The sequence below is a fragment of the Oncorhynchus gorbuscha genome, linkage group LG07 (assembly GCF_021184085.1).
Source record: "Oncorhynchus gorbuscha isolate QuinsamMale2020 ecotype Even-year linkage group LG07, OgorEven_v1.0, whole genome shotgun sequence".
Classification (NCBI taxonomy): Eukaryota; Metazoa; Chordata; class Actinopteri; order Salmoniformes; family Salmonidae; genus Oncorhynchus; species Oncorhynchus gorbuscha.
Window position 1 is genome coordinate 49,026,602 of NC_060179.1, and position 21,475 is coordinate 49,048,076.

Sequence of the window (21,475 nt, forward strand, 5' to 3'; positions counted from 1 at the left end):
AGAACAAGAATAGACTGATGAGTTTCAGAAGAAAGTCCTTTGTTTCTGGCCATTTTGAGCCTGTAATCGAACACACAAATGCTGATGCTCCAGATACACAACTAGTCTAAAGAAGGCCAGTGTTATTGCTTCTTTAATCAGAGCCACAGTTTTCAGCTGTGCTAACATAAGTCGGAAGTTTACATGCACCTTAGACAAATACATTGAAACTCAGTTTTTCCACAATTCCTGACATTTAATCCCAGGAAATATTCCCTGTCTTAGGTCAGTTAGGATCCCAACTTTATTTTAAGAATGTGAAATGTCAGAATAATAGTAGCGAGAATTATTTATTTCAGCTTTTATTTCTTCATCACATTCCCAGTGAGTCAGAAGTTTACATACACTAAATTAGTATTTGGCAGCATTGCCTTTAAATTGTTTAACTTGAGTCAAACATTTTGGGTAGCCTGCCACAAGCTTCCCACAATAAGTTGGGTGAATTTTGTCCCATTCCTCATGACAGAGCTGGTGTAACTGAGTCAGGTTTGTAGGCCTCCTTGCTTGCACACGGTTTTTCAGTTCTGCCCACACATTTTCTATAGGATCGAGGTCAGGGCTTTGTGATGGCCACTCCAATACCTAGACTTTGTTGTCCTCAAGTCATTTTCCACAACTTTGGAAGTATGCTTGGGGTCATTTTCCATTTGGAAGACCCATTTGCGACCAAGTTTTAACTTCATGACTGATGTCTTGAGATGTTGCTTCAATATATCCACATAATTTCCCCCCCTCATGATGCCATATATTTTGTGAAGTGCACCAGTCCCTCCTGCAGCAAAGCACCCTCACAACATGATGCTGCCACCCCCGTGCTTCACGTTTGGGATGGTGTTCTTTGGCTTGCAAGCCTTCCCCTTTTTCCTCCAAACATAACAATGGTCATTATGGCCAAACAGTTCTGTTTTTGTTTCATCAGACCATTTCTCCAAAAATAACAATCTGTGTCCCCATGGGCAGTTGCACACCATAGTCTGGCTTTTTTATGGCGGTTTTGGAGCAGTAGCTTCTTGCTAAGCGGCCTTTCAGGTTATGTCGATATAGGACTTGTTTTACTATGGATATAGATACCTTTGTACCTGTTTCCTCCAGCATCTTCACAAGGTCCTTTGCTGTTGTTCTGGGATTGATTTGCACTTTTTTCACCAAAGTATGTTCATCTCTAGGAGACAGAACACGTCTCTGTTCTGAGCGGTATGGCGGCTGCGTGGTCCCATGGTGTTTATACTTGCGTATTATTGTTTGTACAGATGAACGTGGTACCTTCAGGCGTTTGGAAATTGCTCTCAAGGATGAACCAGACTTGTGGAGGTCTCCAATTTTTTTTCTGAGGCCTTGGCTGATTTCTTTTGATTTTCCAATTATGTCAAGCAAAGAGGCACAGAGTTTGAAGGTAGGCCTTGAAATACCTCCACAGGCACAACTCCAATTGACTCAAATTATGTCAATTAGCCTATCAGAAGCTTCTAAAGCCATGACATAATTTTCAGGAATTTTCCAAGCTGTTTAAAAACACACTCAACGTCTGACCCCCTGGAATTGTGATACAGTGAATTAGAAGTGAAATAATCTGTCTGTAAACAATTTTTGGAAAAATTACTTGTGTCATGCACAAAGTAGATGTCCTAACCGAGTTACCAAAACTATAGTTTGTTTACATGAAATTTGTGGAGTGGTTGAAAAAGTGGTTGATTTAATGACTCCAACCTAAGTGTATGTAAACTTCCGACTTCAACTGTGGGTGTCATTTTAGATTCTGAACTCAATTTAGAATCACACATTACGAATGTGACCAAAATAGCTTTTTACCACCCGAGGAACATTGCCAAGGTCTGTCCGTTTCTATCTCAGGCTGATACAGAGAGACCCGTCCATGCTTTTATTACAAGCAGGCTTGGTTACTGTAATTCTATCCTGTCTGGTCTAACAGTCAGTATCTGGGTAATATGTGTGAAAGGCTTGATAATGTATGTGATATCAAGAGAGAAGTATATTTTCTGGGTGATATCAATATTGACTGGCTATCATCAAGCTGCCCACTCAGGAAAAAACTTCAAACTGTAACCAGTGCCTGCAACCTGGATCAGGTTGTCAGTCCACCTACCAGGGTAGTTACAAACAGCACAGGAATTAAATCATCAACATGTATTGATCACATTTTTACTAACGCTGCAGATATTTGCTTTAAAGCTGTATCCAAATCCATAGGATGTAGTGATCACAATATAATAGCCATATCTAGGAAAACCAAAGTTCCAAAGGCTGGGCCTAATATAGTGTATAAGAGGTCATACAATACGTTTTGTAGTGATTCATATGTTGATGTAAAGAATATTTGCTGGTCTGTAGTGTGTAATGAGGAACAACCAGACGCACTTGACGCATTTATGAAACTACTTATTCCAATGACTAATAAGCACACACCCATTAAGATAATTACTGTAAAAACTGTTAAATCCCCTTGGATTGATGAGGAATTGAAAAATTGTATGATCGAGAGGGATGAGGCAAAAGGTATGGCAATTAAGTCTGCCAGCCCAACTGATTGTCAAACATACTACAAATTAAGAAATCATGTGACTAAACTAAATAAAAAAGCAAAAACACTATGAAACAAAGATAAATTATACAAAAAAATGATAGGAAAAAGCTTTGGGGCACCTTAAATGAAATTTTGGGAAAAAAGCCAACTACATTCATTGAATCAGATGGTTCATTCATCACAAAGCCCACTGATATTGAAAACTACTTTAATGACTTTTGCATTGGCAAGATAAGCAAACGTATGGATGACATGCCAGCAACAAATGCTGGCACTACACATCCAAGTATATCGGACCAAATTATGAAGGACAAGAATTGTACTTTTGAATTCCGGAAATTCCGTGTGGAAGAGTCAAAAAAATAATCGTTATCTGTCAACAATGACCAGCCATCAGGGTCTGACAATCTCGATGGAAAATGACTAAGGAAAATAGCACACGATATTGCCACTCCTTATTTGCCTCATCTTCAATTTAAGCCTACGAGAGAGCATGTGCCCTCAGGCCTGGAGGAAAGCTAAAACCATTCCGCTACCCAAGAATAGTAAATCACCCTTTACTGTCTCAAATAGCCAACCAATCAGCCTGTTATCAATCCTTAGTAAACTTCTGGAAAAAATGGTGTTTGACAAGATACAACGCTATTTTACAGTAAACAAATTGACAACAGAATTTCAGCATGCTTATAGGAAAAAACACTCAACAACCACAGCACTTACACAAATGACTGATGATTGGCTAAGAGAAATTGCTGATAAAATTATTGTGGGGCCTGTCTTGTTAGACTTCAGGGCAGCTTTTGACAATATTGATCATCATCTGCTGCTGGAAAAACATGTGTTATGGCTTTACACCCCCTGCTATAATGTGGATAAAGACTTACTTGTCTAACAGAACACAGAGGATGTTCTTTAATGGAAGCCTATCAAATATAATCCAGTTAGAATCAGAAATTCCCCAGGGCAGCTGTTTAGACCCATTGCTTTTTTCAATTTTGACTAACGACATGCCACTGACTCTACAGCGACTGAAATGACTGCAACACTCAACAAAGAGCTGCAGTTAGTTTCAGAGTGGGTCGCAAGAAATAGGTTAGGCCTAAATATTTCTAAAACTAAAAGCAAAGTATTTTGAACAAAACACTCACGAAACCCTAAACCTCAACTAAACATTGCAATAAATAACATGGAAATTGAACAAGTTGAGAAGACTAAACTACTTGGAGCAACACTAATTGAAAACTGTCATGGTCTAAACATATTGATGCAGTAGAAGCTAAGATGGGGAGAAGTCAGTCTATAATAAAGCGATGCTATGCCTTGTTAACAACACTATCAACAAGGCAGGTCCTACAGGCCCTAAAAAAGCAATTGACTCAGAACAGGGAAGCAGGGCTGGTCCTTGGATGTACACAGAGAGCTAATATTAATATATGCATGTCAATGTCTCCTGGCTGAAAGTGGAAGAAAGATTGACTTCATCACTACTTTTATTTATGAGAGGTATTGACATGTTGAATGCACCGAGCTGTCTATCTAAACTACTGGCACACAGCTCGGACACCCATGCATACCCCACAAGACATGCCACGTAACTTCCGGCGCTGACAGAAATGGCCGCCACGCTTCGCGTTCCTAGGAAACTATGCAGTATTTAGTTTTTTTTATGTGTTATTTCTTACATTGGTACCCCAGGTAATCTTAGGTTTTATTCCAATTTGCTTACCGCCCCAATAGGTCCACAGACAACGCAATCGCCACCACACTGCAAACTGCCCTAACCCATCTGGACAAGAGAAATACCTATGTGAGAATGGTATTTATCGACTACAGCTCAGCATTTAACACCATAGTACCCTCCAAACTCGTCATCAAACTCGAGACCCTGGGTCTCGACCCTGCCCTGTGCAACTGGGTACTGGACTTCATGACGAGCCGCCCCCAGGTGGTGAGGGAAGGTAACAACATCTCCACCCCGCTGATCCTCAACACTGGGGCCCCACAAGGGTGCGTTCTGAGCCCTCTCCTCTGTACTCCCTGTTCACCCACGACTGCGTGGCCATGCACGCCTCCAACTCAATCATCAAGTTTGCAGACGACACTACAGTGGTACACTTGATTACCAACAACGACGAGACGGTCTACAGGGAGGAGGTGAGAGCCCTCGGAGTGTGGTGTCAGGAAAATAACCTCACACTCAACGTCAACAAAACAAAGGAGATGATCGTGGACTTCAGGCAACAGCAGAGGGAGCACCCCCTATCCACATCGACGGGACAGTAGTGGAGAGGGTAGTAAGTTTTAAGTTCCTCGGCGTACACATCACGGACAAACTGAAATGGTCCACCCACAGCGTGGTGAAGAAGGCGCAGCAGCATCTCTTCAACCTCAGGAGGCTGAAGACATTTGGCTTGTCACCAAAAGCAAACTTTTACAGATGCACAATCGAGAGCATCCTGTCGGGCTGTATCACCGCCTGTACGCCAACTGCTCCACCCACAACTGTAAGGCTCTCCAGATGGTAGTGAGGTCTGCACAACGCATCACCGGGGGCAAGCTACCTGCCCTCCAGGACACCTACACCATCCGATGTCACAGGAAGGCCATAAAGATCATCAAGGACAACAATCACCCGAGCAACTGCCTGTTCACCCCGCTATCATCCAGAAGGCGAGGTCAGTACAGGTGCATCAAAGCAGGGACCGAGAGACTGAAAAACAGCTTCTATCTCAAGGCCATCAGACTGCTAAACAGCTGCCACTAACATTGAGTGGCTGCTGCCAACATACTAACTCAACTCCGGCCACTTTAATAATGGAAAATTGATGTAAAAAATGTATCACTAGCCACTTTAATCAATGTCACTTTTATATGTTTACATACCCTACATTATTCATCTCATATGTATATACTGTACTCTATACCATCTACTGCATCTTACCTATGCCGTTCTGTACCATCACTCATTCATATATCTTTATGTACATATTCTTTATCCCTCTACACTTGTGTGTGTATAAGGTAGTTGTTGTGGAATTGTTAGGTTAGATTACTCGTTGGTTATTACTGCATTGTCGGAACTAGAAGCACAAGCATTTCGCTACACTCGCATTAACATCTACTAAACATGTGTATGTGAAAAATACAATTTGATTTGAAAAGGTCTCTCCGCAGTCCAAGTCCAGAACAAACTATGGGAGGCACACAGTACTACATATAGCTATGACTACATGGAACTCTATTCCACATCAAGTAACTGACGCAAGCAGTAAAATTACATTTAAAAAAAACAGATACAAAAAAACACCTTATGGTACAGCGGGGAATGTGAAGCAACACAAACATTGGCACAGACACACACACAGACACAGACGATAACATACACACCAAATAAGTCATTTTCGGTGATAACCCAAAAATGCCATTCATTACACCATAGGCTGTCGAACAAATACCCCCCCCCTCTCTGGGTTGCCCCAGCCCGTGCAAGGAACTGGTGGTCGTGGGCTGGGGTTAGGACCCCTCCTGGGGTTGGCCCCGCCTGACTGGTCCCTCTCCCCCATCTCCTTGAATGAAGTGGCCGCGGGCGGAGGTCAGGCACCCTGTCCGGGGTCGTCAGGCACCCTGTCCGTGTTCGTTCCCCCCTCTCCCCCCTTTTCCTGGTGCAGGGGAGCTGGGTGGATGTAGTGGCACCCCCTGTTGGCCATGGGTGGGGATTGGCCCCCCTCCCTGGGTTGGCCTAAGCTCTTTCTGGCCCTCTCCCCATATCCCTGGGGCAGGGAGCTGGCTGGATGTAGTGGTGCCCCCCTGGTGACTGCTAGTGGGGGTCGGCAACGATTTAAACCTTTTGGCTTTCCATACTCAATTAAATTAACTTTCAATTCAGATTTACCCATCAAAGTGCTGAGGGTTGATATTCAATTTTTTTAGATTGCAAAGATTTAGTTTTACTTTTTCGATTGACAGTGCATATATTTGTTCTCAAAACTGTACCTGGGAACATATGCAGAAGGAAACTATCTACTAGGTAATGTTAAATGATAACTTTCTATTTTTCTCAGTCACAAGTTAACTTTACTTCTCATTTGCTGGACAGCAAATTCAATCCGTATCGTGGAAATTCAGCATTGTCCCGGAAGTGCTGGCTTGGACCAGAAAGGCTGGGGCGGTCCTTATGTAAAACAATAGTTCATGAGTCGTTCCATTTGAAACGGGCATATCCAACCAGCGTAGGGTGCCGGCTTGAAGTCTGAGGGCAAAATCCCTTCATTATCGTAGTTTACTCAAAGAAGATGGATATACTGAGAAGTACACGTCTCTCCACCCTAACAATGTCGTTGTTCACAAATCGACAGGGTGGGCTGTTTAGCGTCAGCCAATCCTTTCTTTAGATTAGTGGATACATCTCATTATTGTAATACTTTAAGTATTCGATGAGGGTTGTTGTATTCGATGAGGGTTGTTGACGTCAACCGCCGGTATTAAACAGAGAAAGATGCTATGTCACAAGCCTCATGACATGAATGTGCATAGCCATTTCCGTTATAGTGTTTAAAAAAAATAGAAGTTGTCAAGTGTCCTACTTATATCAGTACAATCGTAGCAACTTTGCTTATATTACTTAAGCATTACTTATATTTGATCAAGTAAAAATCGCGTAGCAAATAAGCCATTCATTTTTGTTTTGTTCACCAAATTCGACACGCTTATTGACCATACAAAAAAAACTCGTTACATTGGTGGGCGAAACAATGAAAAAACGTCACCTGCTGGAGGGAGACGATTTTCCGCCGAGTTGGACCTCTCCTACTTCATTTAACACAAAGCAGCCGTTCCTGACACTGAAGTTAAGGACGTAGTGAGGCTGGTGTTAGCAAAACTACCATAAATATCGAAACAGCTCAAATATATTGATGATTTCCTATCACTGAGATTATATAGCATTTTGTTTTTACAGCGAGCTTTTATTTTGAAGGCGGAATCGAAAACAGGAAGTCTACATGCCAGCTGTTACAAAACCAATCGTCAGTTCCACTTTCCCGATAGGTTGGAATGTGTCCTATCCAATGAGAACAGAAGTTATATTTTTGATTTCAACGGTTTGGCTACATTGCGAGTCTGCTACCGGTGAGTTTGTTTGTTTACTAGCTAATTTACAAGTTGTTCCCCCCTCGGCTACTTAATCAAAAAACCCTGGGTACTTTCGTTGGCAAAACTTGCACTAGCTAAGATGATGGTAAATTGGTTAAAATGTTTAATTTTGGTGTTCGCTATACTGCTGCTAACGTTAGCCAAATATTTTACTTAAGCTATAAGGCATGAGGGGTGTGGTATTTTGCCAATATTCCACTGCCAAAGGCTGTTCTTATCACGACACACCGCGGATTGCCTGGATGCAGCCCTTAGCCGTGGTATATTGGCCAAGTATCACAAAGCCCACAGATGCCTTATTGCTAGTATAAACTGGCTACCAAACGAATTAGAGCAGTAAAACATATGTATTGATGAATCGTTGTTACATGAAATACGAGTGATTGTGTAATAACTACGTAAAAAAATGTGTGAACGTGTTAAAGTATGTGACGTGCAGTCATATTCAGGTCCTAATTGGTCAACAAACTTAATTGACACGTTAAATTGTATATTTTGACGCTAAGACCCAAACGGCAATCCAAAGAAATCCTGGTTGTGAATGAAACAACAAAACAAAGGAACGAAATAGCACAGCAAGTAAGTGAAAGAAATAGGTTTTAATTATGTGTGTGTGTGTGTGTGTGTGAGGTTATATATATATATATATATATATATATATATATACAATCATTTAACTAGGAAAGTCAGTTAAGAATAAATTCTTATTTACAATGATGGCCAAACCCGGATGAAGCTGTGCCACCCTATGGGACTCCCAAAAATGGCTGGCTGTAATACAGCCTGGATTCGAACCAGGGACAGTACTGTAGTGACTGCCGCGTCCGCAACTATTTAACTGTACGAGGAATGCTTAAAAGGCTGCTAAAATTGTAAATGTCGGTTATCGGTATAAGTGTCCTTTGTCCTTTGGTGCGTCACTAATTAAAACGAAATGCCAAGAAAGCAGTAGGCTATTACACCATTATTTATTATCACTGCATGTAAGGCACATGAAAAGAGTTGAACTTGAAAGTGTGGTTTGATGAGAACACCAAGATTTCGCCAAGGCACATATGTATGGCCGAGTCGCGCACAGACCGCAGTGGACACATCAATTCAGGCTACAAGACAAATGCCAAATATCGTTACACGTTTTGGAACCATATGTCTCTATCCATTCGTGTGGTGGGTGCACAGTGTGCTACTTGAATGCTGGAATTATTTTAGTGGATGAATGTGCATGGGTGACTTACAGTAGGAGCTTTTTGAAGTAATCCGATGAAAAACAACGACTTGTGTCACATTAAAAGGTACATTCTAAAAGCTACATTTTACTGGTAAAATGTTATCAATCCTGCAGCAGCCCTCTCTTCTAGCGAGCTAGCTACTTATTGACTCATTGGCAAGTTCGTTTTAGCTCTTGCTAATAATGGCCTACCTAATGATGAATGCTCTTAGAATTGTCAATATAAGCATTTTATTTTGTACAGTTAACAAAAAAACATTAAACATAAAGACGAGATGACAGAAGAGCTAAGTCAAGTAGAAAAAGTTAGTTTAGCTAGCTAGCGACCATGCCTCATTTTGGCAGATTGTCTACTCGGCTTGTTAACTTGTGATAATTTACTAAAATTAAAATACTCAAATGTAATGCACTGAACAAAAATATAAACTGAACATGCAACAATTTCAAAGATGTTACAGTTCATTTAAGGAAACCAGTCAATTGACCAATTCATTGGGCCCTAATTTATTTTATTTAACCAGGTAGGCTAGTTGAGAACAAGTTAGCATTTACAACTGTGACCCGTTCCAGTCATAGGCAGCAAAGAACTGGAAGGAAAGGCGGCCAATGGAGGAATTGGCTTTGGGGGTGACCTGTGAAAATATAACTGCTGGAGCATGTGCTACGGGTTGGTGCTGCTATGGTGACCAGTGATCTGAGATAAGGCGGGGCTTTACCTAGCAAAGACTTATAGATGACCTGGAGCCATTGGGTTTGGCGACGAGTATGAAGCGAGGACCAGCCAATGAGAGCATACAGGTCGCAGTGGTGGGTAGTATAGGGGGCTTTGGTGACAAAAAGGGTGGTACTGTGATACAGCATACAATTTGATGAGTAGTGTGTTGGAGGCCATTTTGTAAATTACATCGCCGAATTCAGGGATCAGTAGGATAGTCAGTTTTACGAGGGTATGTTTGGCAGCATGAGTGAAGGGTGCTTTGTTGTGAAATAGGAAGCCGATTCTTCTATATTGGAGATACTTAATGTGAGTATGGAAGTAGAGTTTACAGTCTAACCAGACACCTAGGTAGTTGTCCACATTAGAGGTCGACCGATTAATCAGAATGGCCGATTTAATTAGAGCCGATTTCAGGTTTTCATAACAATCGGAAATCTGTATTTTTGGGCGCCGACATAAAAAATATATCTTTAACTAGGCAAGTCAGTTAACCTCTAGTGACACCCCATCCCGTGAACGGGACCGTTGTCATCAACTGACACTAATTAGCATAACGCAATGGATAAATCTTCCTAGAAAATCTTCCTATTCATGAAAATCACAAGTGAAATATATTGGAACACAGCTTAGCCTTTTGTTAATCACCCTGTCATCTCAGATTTTCAAAATATGTTTTACAGCCAAAGCTAGACAAGCATTTGTAAGTTTATCGATAGCCTTGCTAGCAGCAGGCAACCTTGTCACGAAAATCAGAAAAGCAATCAAATTAAATCGTTTACCTTTTAACTTCGGATGTTTTCACTCACGAGTCTCCCAGGTAGATGGCCAAAGTAATTTGTTTTCCCCAAAATATTATTTTTGTAGGTGAAATAGCTCCGTTTGTTCTTCACGTTTGGCTGAGAAATCGACCGGAAATTGCACATGGTTGTTGATATTACTAGATATTATCTAGCGTGTCCTGCGTCGCATATAATCTGACTGAGCAGTGCTAGGCAGAAGCAGGCGCGTACACATTCATTCAAACAGCACTTTAGTGCGTTTTGCCAGCAGTTCTTCATTGTGCGTCAAGCATTGCGCTCTTTATGACTTCAAGTCTATCAACTCTCCAAATGAGGCTGGTGTAACCGAAGTAAAATGGCTAACTAGAGGGAAGGAAGCTATACTGTTACACTGGCAATACTAAAGTGCCTGTAACGTCATCAATAGTCGAAGACCTTAGAAAGGCAAATGGTATAGAGGAAATAGTCCTATAATTCCTATAACTACAACCTAAAATTTCTTACCTGGGAATATTGAAGACTCATGTTTTAAGCATGTCTCAGTTTAGGTCACCTAACAACACGAGCTCTGAAGATAGATAGGGGGGCAATCAATTCACATATGGAGTCCAGGGCACAGCTGTGGCCTCAAGGTGGTCTATAGCAAGCGGCAACGGTGAGAGACTTGTTTCTGGAAAGTTGGATTTTTAAAAGTAGAAGCTCATGTATAGATTTCACATGATTAGGAATGCAGATAAGCAGCTATTAGTCACAGATACTTAAACAAAAAAATGTAGGACTTGGGATCAGAAAACCAGTCTGTATCTGGTGTGACCACCATTTGCCTCATTCAGCTTGACACATCATCTTTGCATAGACTTAAGCATGCTGTTGATTGTGGCCTGTGGTATGCTATCCCACCTTTCAATTGCTGTGGGAAGTAGCTTGATATTTGCAGGAACTGGCACACGCTGTCGAACATGTCGATCCAGTGCATCTGAAACATGCTCAATGGGTGACATGTCTAGTGAGTATGCAGGCCATGAAAGAACCTGGATATTTTCAGATTCCATGAATTGTGTATAGTTTCATCAGCTGTCCGGGTGGTTGTTATCAGGCCATCCCACAGATGAAGAAGCTGGATGCGGATGCCCTTGGCTGGTGTGAGTACACATGGTCTGCGGTTGGTGAGGCAGGTTGGATGTACTGCCAAATTCTCGAAAACAAATTTGGAGGTGGTTTATGGTAGAGAAATTAACATAACATTTTCTGGCAACCACTCTGGCGGACATTATTACACTCAACATGCCAATTGCACACTCCCTCAACTTGAGACATCTGGTGCACCGAGACAATGATCATGCTGTTTCATCAGCTTCTTGATGTGCCACACCTGTCAGGTGGCTGGATTCTTGGCAAATGAGAAATGCTCACTATCAGTGCCGTAAAAAGAGTTTGTGCACAAAATTTGAGAAATTATTTTTGACATAGGACCAACACTTGACATGTTTTTTTATTTTTGTTCAATGTATTATCATTATAAAAATGAATTGTATACAGTTTTTTACCTTTTAATATTATCTTCATGGCAGAGCTGTCAAAGTTGTGAGAAACCTTTCAGGTCTGGTGGAGACGAAGTGCCTCCCTGTGGCAGCATTCACTTTTGTCTCCCTGCCAAAACAAAACATTTGGTAAATCCTGCCAAGATTACGCTACCCATATTGTTAATAAACATTGTTCAAGATCAGAATCTGAAAAATAGAGTTTCAATGTTATAGTTTATATATAGTTTCTATGTTAAATGCACATGTTTAACATTAGTGGATTGAATAAATATCTTTAGTTAGGATTACTTAGTGTTTCCAGTCCCCTTTAAAACGCCATAATGTTTCATCTGTAGATGCTACAATGCAAACATTGGTGTATTGTGGAGCTTTACAGCTTGCTCTGTAATGTGATTATTTAGATTCAACATATTTTCAATCTATGAAGATTGAAAAATATTAACTTGAACATTATCCATATAAACTCTACATTTAGCCCCTGTTCCTCCCATTTGTTCCATATTGGGTCTATCCTATTATGGTTGAACTCATAAAATATTCAGTTATTTAACCTAGTCATAGCTGCAGCCATTGCCTGTTGTGCGTATCTAATTTTGTTTGTACATTGATTTGATTATGGGAATTTCTATTTCTACCCTACAGGCCACTGACAAGGGCAATCTGAACCTCCCTGCCAATGATATCTGGGGTCACAAACATGTTTCTGCTTTGAAGCATAAAGCACGGAATCTGCCACCTGGCTCTGTGGAGCAAAGAAGTACCCAAGAGACACCAGCAGTGTCAATTAGTCCCATTCCACTGATGTCAGGCCTATTGATTCTAAGTTAAGCAACCAATTTGCAAGGAAGATTCCATTCAGTCTGAAAGCAGCCCAGAGATAACCAGTCAGACAGCGCAACTGAATTGTCCAACTATCCACCTTGACTGCCCCGGGCCAAATACAGACGTCCCCTGTATGTCACTCCATATGGAGACTCTGCCAGACTTTAGTGTTATAAGTGGAGAAACTTCACCTCTTTCAGACGGCGGTCATTCATCTAGACCATCACAGCACAGTGGTATCAGTGGGGAGCCCATAGCCAAGCGGTGGTCCTCTAACCCAATAACCATGCTCACCCATATTTTAAAACCCAGCCATCTGGGATTCAACGGGCAGGAGTCCTGCTCCCCAATTTTGAGTCCCATATGTGCCTCAAAGATCTTCAGGATTCAAGATGAAACTTTACCGAACTGCACCGGAGAAAGTTTATTTGAGGACACTATAGACCCCTGCTTTTTGCCTATGGTGGAGCCCACTGTTGGCAGCTCTACAATGGCTTTGTCACACACACCTCCGGAGACTTGCATTTCTATGAGAGAGAGTTTCACTAAACCAGAGGATGCAAATAAAGATTTGCAAAGGGGCTCTAATTTTAGTCTCAGTTTGCAGGGAAGTCCAACAGCTCTTAGGGAGACTATATCAACCAGTAGCTGTTCCAGAGCTTCCCTGGAGGGCACACATGACACATCTGCATTCGAGGGCAGCAAAGAAAGTCTGCATTCCTTAGAACATAAGGTACAGAACCTGACGACCGAGGTTGCTGTGTCTGTTGTGGTGCAAAAATCAAGTGTTGCCTCTTCCTGGCTCTCAAATGCTAATGTCGCACAGATAATTTGCCCTGATAGTGAGAAGTCTGCATCCTATACAGTGCCATTGTCCTCGTCAACATCTGGTTCCTTGTGTGATGACAAGATGGTGAACAACGAGCCCAATGTCACAACTACTGCGCTGGAGGCTGTGGAGATTAGTAGGCCAATGAAAGACACTTTTGAAGCTTGCCATCCTATGAAGTTCAATGCAACCACTGAGCAAGAGACTTATGATGGTACCAAACAACCTCTAAATAATACTTTTCAAACTAACCCCCATGTAAATGCAACCACTGAGCCAGTGACCATAGTTGGCAATGCACGCCCCCATTTTCAAACTGACCACGAACCAACAAAAAGTGCTGAAGTTGATGTCCGTGAACATATGGTACAGTCCCAACCAGGCCCGTCCGGGAGAGATAGTGACCCCTTCACCTTGGATGATACTCTGGAGTTGAGTCCCAACTTTCTGCTCACATCCACTCCCATGGTTACATCTACGGCTTTAAGGAAACCAGAGAGACCCTCAGATGTGCGGAAAAAGTTATCTTCGGGCATCCTGCCAAAACCAGCTAAACCACCTGCTGTCTCTAAACTCGCCACTTATAGGAAGTCGTTCCTTCAGCCCCAAGGTGTCACCTCCAATCCAAAATCAGTGCCACCCCCACTGAGATCTGTGTCCCAGCTTCCATCATGGACTCGCCCACCAAAGACCAAGACAGCCCCCGTGGCTTCAGCCCCCTCGGAGCCATCCTCTGCCATACCCAGCAGAAGATGCAAAACACAAGCAGATGCCTCGGGACATGCTGTGGTGACTGTTTCTCAGCAGGTAGGCTATGGGGAATGCTAAGTGTGGTTACATCTCAAAAGGATCTATTTAAAAAAAAAAAAAATCTAAACATTTTAATATGAAGGCTATATTTATGAGTTTGATATTATCCTCTACCAACCAATCCACTGTATTTAGTAAGATTGAATCAACAGATTCTACAGTTCTTTCCCTCAATTTCTCTCCTAGGCCTCGACAGATGATCCTTCCAGTAGTAGGCGTAGCACAATTGCAGGTGAGCAGCTGTTCCTTTGAATCTGTTGGGTATGTATGGCTCTGTCTCAAAGTTTTAAACCTTTCCTCGTATCCTATCCTCTGCTGATTACTGATTTGGCAGAACATGGCCGGTGAAAGCAATATAGTGGAAACTTGTCTTTTCCTTTTACCTCTGTGTTCATGAAGGAAAGGATATGAGAAGAAGCCATTTTAGAGTACTGAGACAGGGCTAAAGGGACTCCATCATACTTGCCTGATTCCTTACATCCTCTTTCTCAAACGCATTTGATAAAAAGGTTCTAGGGGAGGAGGCAGCGGCGCAAAATCAAGAGATACAATTTAAGATTTACATCTTTACACACACACTCAGTACGTTCAGAAAGTATTCAGACCCCTGGACGGTTTCCACATTTTGTTACAGCCTTATTCTAAAATGTCATCAATCTATCTCATAATGACAAAGTGAAAACGGGGTTAGACATTTTTGCACATTTATTGCAAAACAAAAATGCAATGCAAATAGTCTGGGTATCCATTGGATTAGATGTTCGAGTCTTATGGCTTGGGGGTAGAAGCTGTTTAGAAGCTTCTTGGACCTAGACTTGGTGCTCTGGTAAGCAGAGAGAACAGTCCATGACTAAGGTGGCTGGAATCTTTGACAATTTTTAGGGCCTTCCTCTGACACTGCCTGGTATAGAGGTTCCTGGATTTTGGCTCCACTTATGTACTGGGCCGTTCGCACTACCCTCTGTAGTGCCTTACGGTCGGAGGCTGAGCAGCTGTCATACCAGGCAGTGCTGCAACCAGTCTGGATGCTGTAGAACCTTTTTGAGTATCTGAGGACCCAGGCCAAATCTTGTCAGTCTCCTGAGGGGGAAGAGGTTTTTATTGTGCCCTCTTCACATCTTGGTGTGCTTGGACCATGTTAGTTTGTTGATGTGGACAACAAGGAACTTGAAGCTCTAAACCTGCTCCACTACAGCCCTATCGATGAGAATGGGGATGTGCTCGGTCCTCCTTTTCCTGTAGTCCACAATCCTCTCCTTTGTCTTGATCACATTGAGGGAGAGGTTGTTGTCCTGGCACCACACGGCCAGGTCTCCGACCTTCTCCCTGTAGGCAGTCTCATCGTTGTCGGTGATCAGGCCTACCACTTGTCATCTGCAAACTTAATGATGGTGTCGGAGTCGTGCCTGGCCATGCAGTCACAAGTGTACAGGAGGGGACTGAACACGCACCCCTGAGGGACCCATGTGTTAAGGATCAGCGTGACGGATGTTGTTACCTACCCTTACCACCTGGGGGAGGCCCGTCAGGAAGTCCAGGAACCTGTTGCAGAGAGAGGTGTTTAATCCCAGGGTCCTTAGCTTTTTGATGAGCTTTGAGGGCACTATGGTGTTGAATGCTGAGCTGTAGTCAATGAGTAGTATTCTCACATAGGTGTTCCTTTTGCCCAGGTGGGAAAGGGCAGTGGAGTGCAATAGAGACTGCATTCTGTGGATCTTTTGGGGCAGTATGCAAGTTGGAGTGGGTCTAGGGTTTCCTGGATAATGGTGTTGATGTGAGCCATGACCAACCTTTCAAAGCACTTCAAGTCTACAGATGTCAGTGCTACAGGTCGGTAGTCATTTAGGCAGGTTATCTTTATGTTCTTGGGCACAGGCACTATGGTGGTCTGCTTGAAACATGTTGATATTAGACTCCGACAGGGAGAGTTTGAAAATGTCAGTGAAGACACTTGCTGTAGTTGGTCAGCGCATGCCGTCTGGCCCGGCAGCCTTGTGAATATTGACATGTGTAAAGATCTTATTCACATCGGCTGCGGAGAACGTGATCAGTCTTCTGGAACAGCTAGTGCTCTCATGCATGTTTCTGTGTTATTTTCCTCGACGCAAGCGTAGCGGTAGTTTAGCTCATCTGGTAAGCTCGGAACTGGTGTAGTATGATTCGACCTTAGTCCTGTATTGACGCTTTGCCTGTTTTATGGTCCGTCAGAGAGCGTAGCGTGTTTCTTATAAGCTTCCGGGTGAGAGTCCCGCACATTGAAAGCGGCAGCTCTAGCCTTTAGCTCAGTGCGGATGTTGCATGTAATTAATTTATTCTGGTTGGGGTATGTATGTACAGTCACTGTGGGGATGACGTCATCGATGCACTTATTGATGTAGCCAATGACTGACATGGTGTACTCCTCAATGCCATAGGAAGAATCCCGGAACATATTCCAGTCTGTGCTAGCAAAACAGTCCTGTAGCTTAGCATCTGCTTCATCTAACTACTTTTTTATTGACCGGGTCACTGGTGCTTCCTGCTTTACTTTTTGCTTGTAAGCAGGAATCAGGAGGATAGTAAATCAGGATGATTTGACAAATGGAGGGCAAAGGGAGAGCTTTGTATGAGTCTTCGTGTGGAATATAGGTGGTCTAGAGTTTATTTGTTTAGTTTTTTTCCCTCTGGTTGCAAATTTAACATGCTGATAGAAATTTGGTAAAACAGATTTAAGTTTCCCTGCATGAAAGTCCCCGGCTACTTGGAGCTCCGCCTCTGGGTTAGTGTTTTCTTATGGCGGAATACAGCTTGTTCAATGCTGTCTTAGTGCCAGCCTCAGTCTGTGGTGGTATGTAGACAGCTCTGAAAATACAGACGAATTCTCTAGGTAGATGGTGTGGTCTACCGTTTATCATGAGATACTCTACCTCAGGTGAGCAATAGCTCGAGTCTTCCTTAGATATCGTGCACCAGCTGTTATTTACAAAAATGTACATAGGCTGCCGCTCCTTGTCTTACCAGATGCCACTGTTCTGCTTGTACAGCGTATAAACCACCAGCTGTATTTTGATTGTGTCGTCGTTCAGCCATGACTCCATGAAGCATAAGATATTACAGTTTTGAAGTAGTTTAATCTTCTGTGTAGGTCATAGATTTTATTCTCCGAAGATTGCACTTTTACTAGCAGAATGGAAGGAAGTGGGGGTTTATTCTATCGCATACGAATTCTCGGAAAGCAGCCTGCCCCTCTGGCCCGTTTTTGCCGCCGCCTCTTCACGCAAATCACGGGAATCTGGGCCTGTTCCCGAGAAAGCAGTATGTCATTTGCTTTGGACTCGTTAAAGGAAAAAAAGGATTCGGTCACTCCATGGTGAGTCATCGCAGTCCTGATGTCACAAAGTTATTTTCAGTCATAAGAGATGGCAGCGGCAACATTAAATACAAAATAAGTAAAACAAAAGTTTTCAAAACAATCGGTTGGGGACATGTAAAACGTAAGCCGTCTCCGGCCACCCTTGTTATGACACTCATCTTTGAGATGTTTCTATAACTTGGAGTCCACCTGTTGAGGTATTTCTGTTTTTTTTTATGAGGCTGTAACGTAACAAAATGTGAAATAAGGGAAGGGTTCTGACTACTTTATGAAAGCATTGCCAAGTTATTGTTACTCATTGTATGTATTACTTGTTTTACTTTTCTATTCTATATTCTTTCTCTGCATTATTAGGAAGGGCTAGTAATAAAGCATTTCACTGTTAGTCTACACCTATTGTTTACAAAGCATGTGACACTTTTTTGTTTTGATTCCCTCAGTCATCACCTCTAATTTATTGTTGAATTTATAGAATCCAAGCTGATGCGCACTGGCCTGAGGAAACCTCAATCCTATGGCACTCGGAGATCCATAGCTAGCCTCGGGCATCCTGCAGTAAGAGCTATGGCAACGCGCTCCACTGAAAACCCCAGTCTCTCTTCAGGTATGAACAGCATTGTATGAGAGTGTTGGGATTAAACCCAACTGCCTATTATGTGAATCTTACAAGCTTGATCCCACAGCTTCATGTACAGGGCATTTGGAAAATATTCAGACCCCTCGACTTTTTCCTGATTTTTGTTGCGTTCTAAAATTAAATATTTTTTCCCTCAATCTATACACAACACTAGATAATGACAACGCGAAAACAAGTTTATCAATTTTTCAAAATTGATAAAGAATAAACATACCTTATTTACAAGTATTCAGGCCCTTTGCTATGTCTCCAAATTGAGCTCAGGTGCATCCTGTTTCCATTGATCATCCTTGATGTTTCTACAACTTGATTGGAGTCAACCTGTTGTAAATTCAATTGATTGGACGATTTGTAATGCAACACCTGTCTATAGAGGTTCCCACAGTTGACCCTGCAGCACTCCACCAATCAGGCCTAAATGGTAATGGCCAGACAGAAGCCACTCTTTATTAAAGGGCACATGACCGGCCGCTTGGAGTTTTCCAAAAGGCACCTAAAAGCACTCCATGAGAAACAAGATTCTCTGATCTGATGAAATCAAGATTGAACTCTTTGCCCTGAATGCTAAGCGTCACGTCTGGAGGAAACCTGACACCATCCCTACGGTGAAGCATGGTGGTGGCAGCATAATGCTTTGGATGTTTTTCAGCTGCAGGGACTGAGGGGAACGATGAAGAGAGCAGAGATCCTGAATGAAAACCTGCTCAGGACCTGCGACTTGGGGGACGGTTCACCTTCCAACAGGACAATGACCATAAGCACACAGTCAAGACAATGCAGGAGTGGTTTCGGGACAAGTCTCAATGTCCTTGAGTGGCCCAGCCAGAGCCCGGACTTGAACCCGATCTAACATATCTGGAGAGACCTGAAAATAGCTGTGCAGTGAAGCTCCTCATCCCACCTTACACCCCCCCCCCCCCCCCCCCCCCCCAAATACAGGTGTGCCAAGCGTGTAGCATCATATCCAAGAAAACTCTAGGCTGTGATCACTGCCAAAGGTGTTTCAACAGAGTAAAGAGTAAGGGTCTGAATACTTCTGATATTTCAGTTTTGTATGTTGTACAGTACAGGAGGGGACTAAGAACACACCCCTGAAGGGCCCTGTGTTTGTCAGTGTGGCGGATGTTGCCTACCCTCACCAACTGGGGGGGCGGCCCGTCAGGAAATCCAGGATCCAGTTACAGTGGAAGGTGTTCAGTGCCAGGGTCCTGAGCTTGGTGATGAGCTTTGAGAGCACCATGTTGTTGAATGCTGAGCTGTAGTCAATGAACAGCATTTTGACTTTAATTTTGTGAAGGTGGGTAAAGGCAGTGTGGTGTGCAATATATTTCATCTGTGGATCCGTTGGGCCGGTTTGCAAATTGGAGTAGTTCAACGAAGTAATGAGTAATGGGTCTGAATACTTATGTAAATGTGTTAATTATATATAATAATATAATAATATATATATATATATAATAATTTGTAAAAATGTCAACCTGTTTTTGTTTTGTCATTATGGGGTATTGTGTGTAGATTGAGGGGGGGGGGGGGGTATTTCATACATTTTAGAATAAGGCTGTGGCAAAAGTCAAGGGGTCTGAATACTTTACAAAGTTGCCATATACTTTTTAAGTTGCTTTTTAAGTTGCCATATGATCTGTTAATGTAATGGTACTGTGTTTTTCTGTCATGCATGTCTGAATTGTATAACCCAAACAGTACATTAATTACTTATGATTATTCCACCTGTAAGTGTTAACCCAGTTATTTGTTGTCCATGTTTCCTTATCAGACAAATCCCTGACAAGGTTGTTTTTGTCAAACATTTGAAAATAGAAGACTTAAATCCTTTGTTTTTGGTCATTATTTTCCATTTCATCACAGGTTTAAATGGAAGGAGTCTACAAGCACCCAACCAAGGCCAGAAGCACTTGCCAACCAGCAGTGATGCTTTTCCTGTAGCAAAGAGGAAAAAAATAGGTGAAGGTGGGTGTGTATTTGTCAATAACTGCTTGTTTGCGATGTCTAATATTAAAGAAGTCTTGAGGTATTGCTTTTCTGAGGTAGAATACCTCATGATAAGCTGTAGACCACCCTATTTACCAAGAGGTTTCTCGTTTGTATTATTTGTATCCGCCTATTTACCACCAAACTGTTGCTGGCACTAAGACCGCACTCAACGAGCTGTATAAGGCCATAAGCAATCAAGAAAATGCTCATCCAGAAGAGGCCCTCCTAGCGGCCGGTGACTTTAATGCAGGTAACGCTAAAATTGTTTTTGCTCATTTCTACCAGCAAGCCACGTGTAACCAGATGGAGAGACTCTAGACCACCTTTACTCCACACACTCATTCAAAGCACTCCCTCGACCTCCATTTGGCAAATCGGACCATAATTTCATCCTTTCTTCCTTACAAGCAAAAACTAAAGCAGGAAGTACCAGTGACTCACTCAATAAGGAAGTGATCAGATGATGTGGATGCTACGCTACAGGACTGTTTTCCTAGCACACACTGGAATATGTTCCGGAATTCTTCCTATGGCATTGAGGTTTACACCACCTCAGTCACCGTCTTCATCAATAAATGTATTGACGACTAAGTTGTCCCCACAGTAACCGTACATAGATATCCCAACCAGAAGCCATGGATTACAGGCAATATCTGCACCAAGCTAAAGACTAGAGCTGCCGCTTTCAATGAGCGGGTAACTAATACAGACGCTTATAAGATATCCCGCTATGCCCTCAGACGAACCATCAAACAGGCATCGAGTCAATACAGGACCAAGATTGAATCTGACTGCTCGCCGGATGTGGTAGGGCTTAAACTATTACGGACTACAAAAGGAAACCCAGCCGCGAGCTGCCAAGTGATGTGAGCCTACCAGATGAGCTAAATGCCTTTTTTTTATGTTCTCCGAGGCAAGCAAGCATGCATGAGCGCACCAGCTGTTCGGGAAGACTGATCACGCTCTCCGTAGCCGATGTGAATAAGACCTTTTTTAACAGTTCAAAATTTCACAAAGCCGCAGGCCAGACGA

The 21,475-nt window shown here is 42.6% G+C and overlaps 1 protein-coding gene across 2 annotated transcripts; it reads left to right on the plus strand.

Moving 5' to 3' along the window:
* The first annotated feature begins 6,897 nt into the window (after positions 1 to 6,897).
* Positions 6,898 to 20,616, plus strand: LOC124039952. Of its 2 annotated transcripts, none has more exons than XM_046356540.1 (5): positions 6,898 to 7,708; positions 12,644 to 14,459; positions 14,649 to 14,694; positions 18,287 to 18,418; positions 20,318 to 20,616. In XM_046356540.1, the coding sequence occupies exons 2-5, from the start codon at positions 12,957 to 12,959 to the stop codon at positions 20,599 to 20,601; spliced, it is 1,965 nt and encodes a 654-aa protein (XP_046212496.1). In that variant the 5' UTR covers positions 6,898 to 7,708; positions 12,644 to 12,956; the 3' UTR covers positions 20,602 to 20,616. The 2 variants fall into 2 exon arrangements, with proteins under 2 accessions (XP_046212496.1, XP_046212497.1); XM_046356541.1 differs by lacking the exon at positions 6,898 to 7,708 and adding an exon at positions 8,249 to 8,311.
* Positions 20,617 to 21,475: the final 859 nt, after the last annotated feature.